This window comes from Alnus glutinosa, chromosome 1, assembly GCF_958979055.1.
Source record: "Alnus glutinosa chromosome 1, dhAlnGlut1.1, whole genome shotgun sequence".
Taxonomy (NCBI): Eukaryota; Viridiplantae; Streptophyta; class Magnoliopsida; order Fagales; family Betulaceae; genus Alnus; species Alnus glutinosa.
Genome location: NC_084886.1, coordinates 9,246,675 through 9,258,438, shown reverse-complemented (window position 1 = coordinate 9,258,438; position 11,764 = coordinate 9,246,675). Strand labels below are relative to the sequence as shown.

Below are 11,764 nucleotides of genomic sequence, written 5' to 3'. Positions count from 1 at the left end.
AATGGATCTAATGAACGTCCAAGGAGCTCCGTTAGCATAGCCGTCATTGGATGTGCTTACGGTGATACTTCTATAAAGCTTCGTTACTAGGAGCATCACTTGTTCATGATTATGCCATTGGGTTGTTAAGAATAGTTAGTAATGAAATCCTAACAGTCATACTTACGGAATTCAAGTCGTCCTTACGCTGCGATAAAACCCGTCGTAAAAATGCAACATTTTAATTTACACGTTGCATGTGACCTTTCCCCTTCCCAATAAATAGAATAGGACGCCGCCTTTTGGAATTAGTGAAGCCTATACTGAGCTTGAGCCCCAGAACATCTTAAGAGGTTTTCTTTGCTTCACCATTGTTGAGCCTTCTATTTCATAATATTGTGCCCTGCATGCATGTCTCTTATGTATGATCTTCTACTGCTTGGTTTTTTATTTTTTATTTTTTTTTTCGTATTTCATAATATTGTGCCTTGTCTCTTATATATATGTATGATCGAATCTATCAGACTGAAAAAAGTCTTCCTCCAAATGTTAGATGTGCATCCAATGTACATATATAATTCAGGTTTGAACTAATTAACTAGCTAGTAGAAAGGTGCATGTAACAAAAAAACTGTTTAGCTAGGGATTCTATTTTTTAAATTTTTTTTAAGATATTCTATTTTGTAAAATTTTATAAATTTGTATTATTATTTTTAAATTAAGTTATATATTAGGGTTTTGTCATATCATTGATCCTTTACCTTTTACTAATTCAATATTTATTACTATATAGTGGCCGGGTATATATTTTACCGTATTTTTAAAATAATGGATGTTGAAATTTAAAAAATAATTATTAGGATTTAAATAATTCTCTATGATAGAATTGATGCAGAAATTGGCTGAGTACTGAACCAACAACAACTACAGAAGGCCAATGCACGCGAGGAAGTCCCAAATGAAAGAAAGCCAATATAAGAGGCCGGAGTCCAACTAAAATTGAATATTCAGTAATATTGTTCTAATGGCGGCTTTCGAACGTAACTTGTCGTAGCTATTTTAATGAATATTAATTAATAGGTAGTCTATAAATAAAGATTTACTCTAATTCGTGAGACAAGATCAACGATGATTTACTCTTAACTTTTTGATTTTTTTTTTTTTTTAATGAGTATTTTGACATGATTTTAAAGAAATTTTGTGAAAAGCCGTTGTAACTTTCCCTCTCTTGGAGTTTGTAAGTTTTCAATCTGCACCCACAACACTTTCTTCAACCATTTGAAGTCTATCGAAGGGTTGCTAATGAGTCCAATAGAGAAGACTGTCCAGTGAGGAGCTATAGCCTATTAGGGAGATATGAAGGCAAGTATATATGGGAGCTTGAATGTGTACGGATCGTCTTATTATTTTACAAGGGGTTGTAAGTTTACTATACATGTACACCATGTCTTTTTTAGTGATTGATATCACGGGTTTCGTTGTCCCGTGGCGGTTTTACCTTTGAAGTTTTTTTAGGCGGTTTTCTACTTTGTAACTAAAATTTTTTTGTTGATTTGTGATTGTGATTTGTTTATAGTTTTGTTGTAATGTAGTATATATATATAAAAAAAAAATATTATATATATATATATATATATATATATATATATATATATATCCAAAACTAACATTCATTTTTTAAATAGCCCTATGAAATGACAAGTGTGGTAATGTAATATATCAAACTACCAAGGTTGATGAAACTAAAGTTTTGATGATAATGAGATAAAGTATATAGTAAGGGTTTTTTGCATGACGATTGAGGAAAAAAAAATATGAAAAAAAGCATAAATGCGTTGTAAAAGTAGGGGTTATAAGGACAAAATTGTAATTTAAAAGTTTCTAAATGTTCAATAGAGGCCTTTAGTCCTTAGCTTATGGCCTCCTATCTCCGGTATTGCTTCGCTTGGCTCGAAAACCATATGATTTTAAAATATTATAACTATTTTAGGACAATTTCGGGTACGGTGTGAACGACGTGTTCTTCGATGTTCTTCACACTCCCATGATCACTTATGAGAGAAAAATATGTTCAATGCATAAAATAATCAGTCTATCGTTTGTACTTGGGATATTAGCATATTTATAGGTAAATAGGTGTGGCAAACCTAAATTAAGTTTATTACTCCCATTTAAACTATGAGTGCTTGAAGTTTGATTGGGTATGTGAGTCCTATCCCTATTAAACTGAGAGTTGGACTGTTGATCAAATTATTCAAAGAGTCCTTATTGGAGTCGGATTAGGACTACTTCCCAAATTCAATTTGTAGCAGGATTATTCCCAACAACTATTATTAAAAATATAATAAAAAAAATGTATACTTACCTTATATTCAATGTGCTACATTTTTTGTAAATTTTTTTAATCTAAAAAATATAAATTTATAAAAAAAGAAATGTATTCAATAACTTATTTATTCCACGTATGAAGTAAAAATCATAATTTTCATTTTACATTTTTTTTTTTGTAAATCTATTATGATAATTAGTTACTCAATTATTGTTAAGATTTTATCATTAGAGTTAATTAGATAAACTAACTTTTATGTATACACTTACAAAAATTAACTTCTTCGACCTTATATTTGTAATAAATCGTATACAATTTCTTATCATGAAATGGACTATTTGTGTTACATCTTACAATTTTTTCTACATTTTTAAACAACCTATCCTCAAGTCTTTATAAGTACGTTTTGTATTGCGACTCGTAGTTATAGTTCAAATTGAAGATGAGGTTTTTGAGTTAGCTTGCCCTCGTGAGATCGTGACCCTTTGTCTCGACCATTATAGCACGTGTGTTACCCATGGCATATAATGAGCATAATGACTTCATGTCATCCTCGATCACCTTCATTTGGCTTATCATGGGTAGTCTGTTCAGGATTCTAAATTGAATAGTAACAACTAAACACGAGAGTTGCACTTGTTGCATTGTTGCGTGACATATATACACATACATACCTATATCAAAACCAAGTTAGAAAGATGCTTATTATTCTCATTTCAAAGTTAAACGAGTTTTTCATGTTTAATAAATGAAACAAAAGTTTAATCCAATAAATAAAATGAATTTAACTTCAATTGAGAACTTGAGCTATTTATAAAGAGTCTAATAAAATGTAATTAAATGCGCTTTCCAACTTCAATTAAAATTTTGAGTTATTTATTAATGTTAGTTAAAAAAAAGTGTTATCCAACAATGAACCATAAATACTCAAAACTATTTTTAAAGTACATTAGAACCCTTTTTTCTTTTTTTTTTTCAAATAAAAAATAGAAAACACCAATATTAACGAACGAAACCAGTATTTTGTTTTTTTTTTTTTTTTTTAATTTTTAATTTATATATATATATATAATTTTAAATAAAAATAAAAAAGAAGTGAGTTCAGTTATAGTTTGCGTTGCGTGCGTATTGCCATCAAATGGGTTTCATTCCCCCATGCGCATGTAATGTCGGTTTTGCCGACAACACCATCAAAACCCCCCATCCCATTATTATTACGCACAAAGAAAAAGAGAAAAATAAATAAATAAATTAGTACACAAATCAGCATAAGCAATGGGGAGAGAAATATTGTTCACATCCCTTTCGGCCTCTGCAACAAAAGTTGTGTGATTCATTCTCTAATCTCAGTGCTCACTGACCCCTTCTCTCTCGCTCGCAGACCCAAACGGTAAGTTTCTCATGTGTTCGATTCTACTTTCTCTTGCTCTTTTTCTGCTGGAAGTTTCTTCTGCAGGGTGTTTTGGAAATGTTTTTTTTTTTTTTTTTTGTTGTAATTTTGCGAAGCAAACTGTTTATCCAAATTGATTTGCGAACGCCGTGGCTTGTTTCCGGAGTTTTGTCTTTTGAGGCGTTGGTGGGTGCCTTTCTTTAATTATATTTCTGCACTGTTTATGCCCCACTAAGCCTTCATTTTACTCAAAACAATAATTTCCTCTTCAAACACGACAAATCTAAGAAAAAAAAAAACATTTATTGGGGGTTTTTAAAATTTTCTTTTTCTAAAAATTAGATTCTGGAGAAGCTCTTAACAATTGGATTGTATGCACGCAAGCTGGTCTGTTATTTATTTATTTATTTTGATGTTACTTATTCATACATTCTATATTTTTCTGCCCTTTAAAAATTATTGGATTCCGGAAATTCTATTGCTATTCATAATGGTCCAAACATGAAGCTTATTATATATATATATATATATATATATATATATATATATATATATATATATATATATATATATATTTTAATATTTTTTATTATGGTTCCGAAGTCGATTTTTTTTTTCTTCTGGGTATCTGTTTGTTTGTTTGTTTATGCGCCTATTTATTTGTATTTTTTCTTCATATAGGTTTATTCTATTGGTTGTGTTTGTTACTAATTTTCAGTTAGGTTCTCAAATTAGGGGTTTTTTTATTTTTGGTTTGATTCTTTTCCATTTTTTTTTCCCTACTTGTTAATGTTAGGATTGTGCATATGAATGCAGAAAGAGCATGTCCTATCAGGCGGTGGACGGAGTCGATTACATGGCGGATGAGCAGGAAATGGAAGATTTCGGAAATGAGTTCGCGGACGAGAACTATGTTAGAGAGGGAGGATTGGGTCTTGATGAGTATCACATGGTGGTTTCCCTTCTACTCTTAATAGCTATAATTGCTTATTGTGTTTCGTTTGTCTGTATTTCCCTTGCATTGACAATTTTTGAATTTTTTTCATCTTTGAATACGTGCAGCTTACCAGTGTGACTGATACCTCGGCCACCCAAGCCAGGCAGGGAAAGGATATTCAAGGTATTCCATGGGACAGACTGAGCATAACGAGGGATAAATACAGACTGACTAGGCTCGAAGAGTACAGGAATTATGAGAATGTCCCTTTATCTGGGGAAACCATGGACAAGGTTTGCTATTTGTCCTGAAGTGCTTTCTCTCTCTTTTTTTTTTTCAAGGAGTGGAGTTTGGTATTCGAATATTTTTTTTGATAGGTAGTTTGGTATTCGATTTTTTTTTTTTTTTTTGATAGGTAGTTTGGTATTCGAAATTGTAATGAAAAATAGTATGATAATTGTATTCGTTGTGTTAGGAGTGCAAGGCAGTGGAGAAAGGTGGTAACTACTATCAATTTTTCCACAACACAAGATTAGTCAAGCCTACAATCCTTCATTTTCAGGTTTGAGGACTTTCCAAGTGCCATCGTGCTTTCGCTTTGTTTGCTTTGAAGTTATTTTTTGAACAAATGTGCTAATTAGAGTTTTTGTGTCCTTAGTAGTATATATCCCTTCCCTTATATTTCACTGAAGATATGAAGTTCTTGACTGTGCATGATAGCTCTTTCAAGTTGTTATATTATTTTTTAATGAATTATGAGGCCTTTTTTCCTGAATTTAATACCATCACTCTCTCTCTCTCTCTCAAGTTAACTGCTATAACATCTGAATTTCGTATTCTATGTGTTGCACTTTTGGGGCCTAGTTGACAAACTTTTTTGCTATTGTCATGCAGCTAAGGAACCTGATTTGGGCTTCTTCAAAACATGATGTCTATCTAATGTCCAACTATTCAGTTATGCACTGGTCATCATTAAGTGGCAATTTGTCCGAGATCCTTAATTTTTCAGGACATGTAGCACCTACTGAGGTATTACAGGTTTTTATATGTAAATTTTAGCCTGTTGAACCTTATCATTGGAAAAAGAGATAAATCTCAAAAATCTTATTGCATTGTCCATGTATGCATATAATTTTTCTTTTTATTCTTTTATGCATATACTTTGTTTGCTAAGTTATGTTATGTTGTCATTTAGAAACACCAAGGAAGTTTATTGGAAGGTTTTACACAGACTCAAATTAGCACACTGGCAGTCAAGGAGAATTTCCTGGTTGCAGGTGGTTTCCAAGGAGAGCTTACTTGTAAGGTTAGTCGTATGTTAGCTGCTATTCATGTAGATGGCGGTAGTTTTTTTTTTTTTTTTTTTGGTTACGCTGGTGATGAAATGTTCATATATTTGGTTTCAGACTATAAATGGCTTCCATTGGCTCTCTCATATGCATGCATATGAAGCATCTGTATGTTGGTTGACGTATTCCTCATTCTTTTGAAGTCACACTACTCTTTTAATTTTCCTTTTCTAGTAAGAAGTAGAAGTGAGTACAAGAAGGGGAACATTTCCCTCTCAAAATTAAGCAACTAGTAGTAGAACTTGCTCTGCTATTCTGTCCAACCTGGCTGAGGAAGACTTACAGGCATAAAACTTAAAAAATATGCTGAGGAGCTTTCAAGGACTTCTGAACATAATTATAGACCTACTTTGACAGTAGTTGAGGAGCATTTGAAGCTGGATTGGGTTTAGGCATATCCTTGAATGTTAAAGAAAGCTTCCTGCTTGCAGCAATAGGTTCATGGGTTATTTTCTTCATCGGTTTCCTGTCTCTTGCATCAACAATGTTTGAATTTCTAATTTTGGCCTAATTTTTCTCGGGTTTTTTTTTTTTTTTTTTTCTAGAGCCATATGATGTAGAAAGTTGGAAAAGCCTCCTCTAGAAAGTTTTATCAAACGAACTCATTGTAGTTGTGAAGTATGAGATTGCAACTGATGTTGTCAGGTCTTGGTGGATTGTGATAGCAGTGACTGGTGTCTGACTCTAGGAGTGGAATTATCCAACAATTTTACTTTCTATTGTGAAGGCCATGTTTAATATTTATTATCACAATTTACTTGATGTTAGATCTTACTATAACGTTCTAGTTCCCCATGATAGCACTTCTTTCCCTTGAAAGAGTATTTGGCAGAATAAAGCCCCTTGAGAGTGGTTTTCTTTGCTTGGTCGGCTGCCTTAAGGAAGATCACCATGGACAATATAAGGAAACAACATATCATTGTGGTTGAGTGATGTTGCATGTGTAAGAAGAATGGGGAATCGATGGAGCATCTTTTACTCCACTGTGAGATCGCATGTGCTCTTTGGAATACTATCTTCAGCAATGTAGGGCTGACTTGGGTTATGCTTAGAAGGGTGGTAGATCTCTTTGCTTGTTGGAGAGTGCTAGGGGGTAGGTTTTAGCCTGATGCAGTTTGGAAGATGAATTTGCCTTGCCTTTTTATGTGGTGTATATGGAGGGAAAGAAACGGGACCATGAGAGGACCTTAATGAAATTAAAGGCTTTATTCTTTAAGACTCTCTTAATCTGTGCTGCTGCCTCAGATTTTCGCTTTTTGAATTTTAATGTTTTCTTAGATCTCTTCTCCGCTACTAGCTAGGCTTCTCTCTTGTATACTCCCTATGCATTTGGGTTGTGCCTTTGTGCTTTTTAATGAATTTTGAATTGCTTATAATTATTTATTTATTTATTTTAAAAAAAAATGACAGTTCCCAGTTGCATGGAATCTGCTGCTCTATCTGCATAAATATGATCGATTTTGATTTCCTGGAATTCAGCCAAAAACTTGGGAATATCATGGATTTAAACTTTAGTACTTTAGAATTTCCTCCATCTATAACCCCGTAAGTATATCCTTCAATTTTGCGGTTAGGCTTGCGGCTTCGAGGGAATATTACCCTACGAGGTCTCGAGTCCAAATCCTCTTGGTGCTACCTCCCTCTTGGGGCCAGCTGCCCGGGTGAAAAAGCCCGCAATTTAACGTTCCAACTACTGAGTGGTGCGGGGTTTGGGGCCAGGGATTTAGTCTGGGGTAGCGAAGCTCTCTGAGATACCCTGATAAAAAAAAGAAAAGAAAAGAAAGTATATCCTTCAATTTTTTATATATTTAATTCTGGATTGTGATGCTGAGCTAAATCATCCCATAAAGCCCTGCAATCTGCCACTGTAATCGAAGTTCGTCCAAGTTGTCTGCTTGCACCTAATAAAGGTCTTCCAGAATTGTCTGTATCACATAGACAAGAGTAGGTCTCCTGCCATTATCTCGAACCAATCCAGCAAAATTAAGTTTAAAGAACGTTGTCCTCAGGACTGTAGTATCTTTCTTCCGCTTAATGTCCTGCATCAATAAAATTCTCAGCTCTACTAAATTGATTGGAAAACTCATAAGAGTTACCAGCAGATTTTTCTAATACTGCATAAGGGTTTGGAAGTTATTTTTTGCCACCCCCATCCAGTCCACATAATGCTCGTCTGTATCAAGCACGGTATGACAATTGCCAGTTGAGCCAATTACTTCTGCTAAACTCAGAAGCTCCAAATATGTAATCAATAGTTTGTGTTGGAAGCCTTTGCCTGATGATGAACATCTAAAGATAGTTTTTTGATCTTAGGAAGAATATTTGCTTTCCAAATATAGTCCAGAAGATCACTTTTGGGATGAGCTCTATTATCTTTTTTTTTTGACTCCTTGTAGCAGACTTCACAAGAAATTTCTCATCTAGGGTTGGGCCCCAGCTAGCTGCATCATGTATTGGTGGTTCAATAGGTTGCAGAAAAGCCGGAATCAACTTAATTTTATCCTATTTCTCATATTTAATTTTCTCTACATTCTGTATACCATTCCTAATAAAATATCAAATATCAAATGTCAAATTCAAATCTATTAGCTCTTTGGGATTCAATTAGCAAATGGATTAAACAGTATTTAGTGACTCAACTAGGAGTCCAAAAGAAAATATCTTTCCCATCACTATCCAACAGAGTCCTTAACCTCAAAAAAAAAAAAAAAAAAAAAAAAAAATCATTCAAAAGATATTTTTTCCAAATGATTTGGACCTATATATCATGTTCAGATGTTTTCTCTTGATTCCTCTGATATACAATTGATTTCACAACATGTTCATTTTTGTATGTAAAGAATTATAAGATGCCTTTGAAATATTATGCTTTCTAATGTTTATGTTATGAAGATTTTATTTTGTCCTTTTATGCAGCGTTTGGATAAACAGGGAGTTAGTTTCTGTACCCGAACCACCTATGATGATAATGCCATCACAAATGCTATCGAAATATATGAAAGCTTGAGGTATCGTAATAATTTCGAAAAATAGAACAGTAGAGCTGATCTTGTGTTATTCATGGAACACAGTATGACACAGAAACTCTTGCAGGGGTGGAATTCATTTCATGGCATCCAATAATGATTGTGGTGTAAGAGAATATGACATGGAGAAATTTCAGCTTTTGAATCACTTCCGTTTCCCTTGGCCAGTGAATGTAAGTCTCTTAAGCATTTAGCATGAAATTGTTGATTCCTTGTATTCATTTTTCCCGATAAATTAAATCATATCATTTCATTTCCTATGTCCGATCAATTATGCTTCCTCTGTAAATGGGGTAACAAGCTAGAAGGGTAACATAAGTGATCAGAGGTTATGATGCAAGTTGTCAACTAGGAACTCAATTTTTCTTTCCATTTTTGCTTCCAATTTATTAATTCATGTTGAACGTTGCACGTGTTGAGGACAAAGGTCAATGTGAAAGGAAAACTCAATAGACACCTAACCAAGCTTGTGAATAGGATGTTGTCTACCATTGCCGTGCCATGCTTTTGATTTTTTAAGATATCTATATATCACTATGACCCTATCACAACTGTTTTCTTATGACTCCTCTGATGCATAGCCAGCATGATCCTAGAATCATTTTCTTATGAATGAACTGGTTCCTTTTGACGCAGCATACATCAATGAGTCCAGACCGTAGGCTTATTACTGTTGTTGGAGATCACACAGATGGATTACTAGTTGATTCAAACAGTGGAAAGGTAAAGAAATCTTACTGATGTAATAACTGTGATTGCGTTTTCTTTTTGCATTTCTCAAGTATAAACATTGTTGCAGAGATGTGTGAAATGGATGATTTCAATTTTACAGTTCCAAATTTTTACTTATATCTTCTCCTTGTTGTCCAATGGCATATTACATTGTTTTCCAATTCCCAATTTTTTCAACCAAAAAAGGAAAAAAAAAATTGCAGGAAAATCATTGATTTGATCAAGTTCTCAATTGTAATCTTTCCTACAATGTCATATTTTTGTAGAGGGCCAATCAATTTCAAATCGAGAATGTTCAGTGCATGAAAGATTGCTGTATATGTTTTCTAGTTTTTGGAAGTTTTCTACTAGCACAGAGTAGCCATAGTGGTGAAACTGCATTAAAAGAAGTGAATTGCAGGTGCTTAGAGTAAGAAAATGAAGTATTTCACTGACAAGATGTAATTGTTGTCTTTGATGTTTCCAGACTGTTGCCACAGTGGTTGGTCATCTAGATTACTCTTTTGCTTCTGCGTGGCACCCTGATGGACGGACATTTGCCACGGGGAATCAGGACAAGACTTGCCAAATATGGGATATAAGAAAGCTAACATCGCCAACTGCTATTCTGAAGGGTAATTTGGGTGCTGTCCGATCAATTCGCTTTTCCTCGGATGGCGAGTTCGTGGTGGTGGCTGAACCTGCAGATTTTGTTCATGTGTATAGTACAAAGTCAGATTACAAAAAGCGGCAAGAGATTGATTTCTTTGGCGAGATCTCTGGGGTATCTGTGAGTCCAGATGATGAATCTCTGTATATAGGAATATGGGATCGGACATATGCAAGCTTGCTACAGTATAACAGAAGGCATACATATGGTTATCTTGATTCCTTCTTGTGAGTTGCGATTGATTAATCCAATGGATGGCTATCAACAATGGTACTGCGCAGTTGTCGGAGGAAGAAAACAAACAAAAAAAACAAAATTTCTAGTCCAGAAATTTCTCTGTTCGATCTAGGTCAGCCTGATCAATCAAAATGGAAAGAAGAATAACCTATTTCTGGCTAGAAGTTCAGTCAGTGTGTGTATAGTGATGCTTCTTTCTTTACTTGAAAGCAATGCCATTCTGATTCTCTCTCTCTCTCTCTCTCTCTCTCTCTCGGTTGAGGTGGAGGTCAGCTCGTAAAGCTGTGGTGCCTTTGTGATCTTTAAGGTTTTATTGGCTTCATGTACATACAGTTGTTTTGGAATGGAATTAGATGCAGTCGAAGGGGTCTCATTGGATTGAGGGAACCTTATCTACATAATCAATCCCCTTGTTATAAACCTTGCTCTAAATTCGATTACCATCTTCTTCCTCAGGTAACACAAGATAGTCATTAGTCATGGACTCGTGCATGTGATGATCACACATTGTTTTAACTTTGCTGTTTCAGCGGCTTCAAGTTTTCATGTAATCCTCCATATTTATGTTGTTTTCTCTAATTTTTATTTTCCAAATTGTCCTTGGGAACTAGAAATTCAAGCCAGCCATCTTCAATTGCGACTCTTCAATGGTCACGTTGTATGGTTAAATCTTGCCATTTGAGCACTGTTGCCAATGCCTCCCAAAAAGAAAAGAACGAGAAGGGATGAATGTGTTTTCCTTTTGCTGGACTTCAACAAGATCATTCTTCATCACCAATTAATCTCCCCGACATCCTCAAACCATTTATAATCCAATATGGCTCATTAGAAGGACTTAGGGTTCATCTGGTTTAGCTGCGATTTGAAAAATAACAATTTCAAAATTAAAATTATACAAGATTCCCATTCAAATGTCGACTAAAGTAATTTTTTTTTCATGCGTGTACCAAAAATTGGGGGAAATCAATGTTTTTAAAAATCTTCAAACGAGATTTAATCAAATCTATAAATATAATTTAATAATATTATATTAATCATCCAATAAGAAAAGGTGAGAGATAATGCAGTGAATGATGGCGAGATTGGTGTGGCCTCATATAAGACCTTAAATAGGTTAGACAATATGTTAAATTAAA

General features: G+C 34.1%; 1 protein-coding gene across 3 annotated transcripts; it reads left to right on the top strand.

Moving 5' to 3' along the window:
- The first annotated feature begins 3,528 nt into the window (after positions 1-3,528).
- LOC133871165 (uncharacterized WD repeat-containing protein C2A9.03-like) lies at positions 3,529-11,262 on the top strand. Of its 3 annotated transcripts, none has more exons than XM_062308552.1 (10): positions 3,529-3,698; positions 4,515-4,650; positions 4,761-4,928; positions 5,111-5,197; positions 5,530-5,664; positions 5,831-5,941; positions 8,901-8,992; positions 9,078-9,183; positions 9,647-9,733; positions 10,209-11,262. In XM_062308552.1, the coding sequence occupies exons 2-10, from the start codon at positions 4,522-4,524 to the stop codon at positions 10,620-10,622; spliced, it is 1,329 nt and encodes a 442-aa protein (XP_062164536.1). In that variant the 5' UTR covers positions 3,529-3,698; positions 4,515-4,521; the 3' UTR covers positions 10,623-11,262. The 3 variants fall into 3 exon arrangements, with proteins under 3 accessions (XP_062164536.1, XP_062164544.1, XP_062164553.1); XM_062308560.1 differs by lacking the exon at positions 3,529-3,698 and adding an exon at positions 3,949-4,085; XM_062308569.1 differs by lacking the exon at positions 3,529-3,698 and adding an exon at positions 4,394-4,415.
- Positions 11,263-11,764: the final 502 nt, after the last annotated feature.

What these genes read in the sequence shown, in the direction of transcription:
- LOC133871165 (XM_062308552.1), top strand. Translation starts at nt 4,522, where the DNA reads ATGTCCTATCAGGCGGTGGACGGAGTCGATTACATGGCGGATGAGCAG. An exon ending in GTCTTGATGAGTATCACATG is followed by an intron (nt 4,651 to 4,760) that starts GTGGTTTCCCTT and finishes GAATACGTGCAG; the next exon opens with CTTACCAGTGTGACTGATAC. An exon ending in CTGGGGAAACCATGGACAAG is followed by an intron (nt 4,929 to 5,110) that starts GTTTGCTATTTG and finishes TCGTTGTGTTAG; the next exon opens with GAGTGCAAGGCAGTGGAGAA.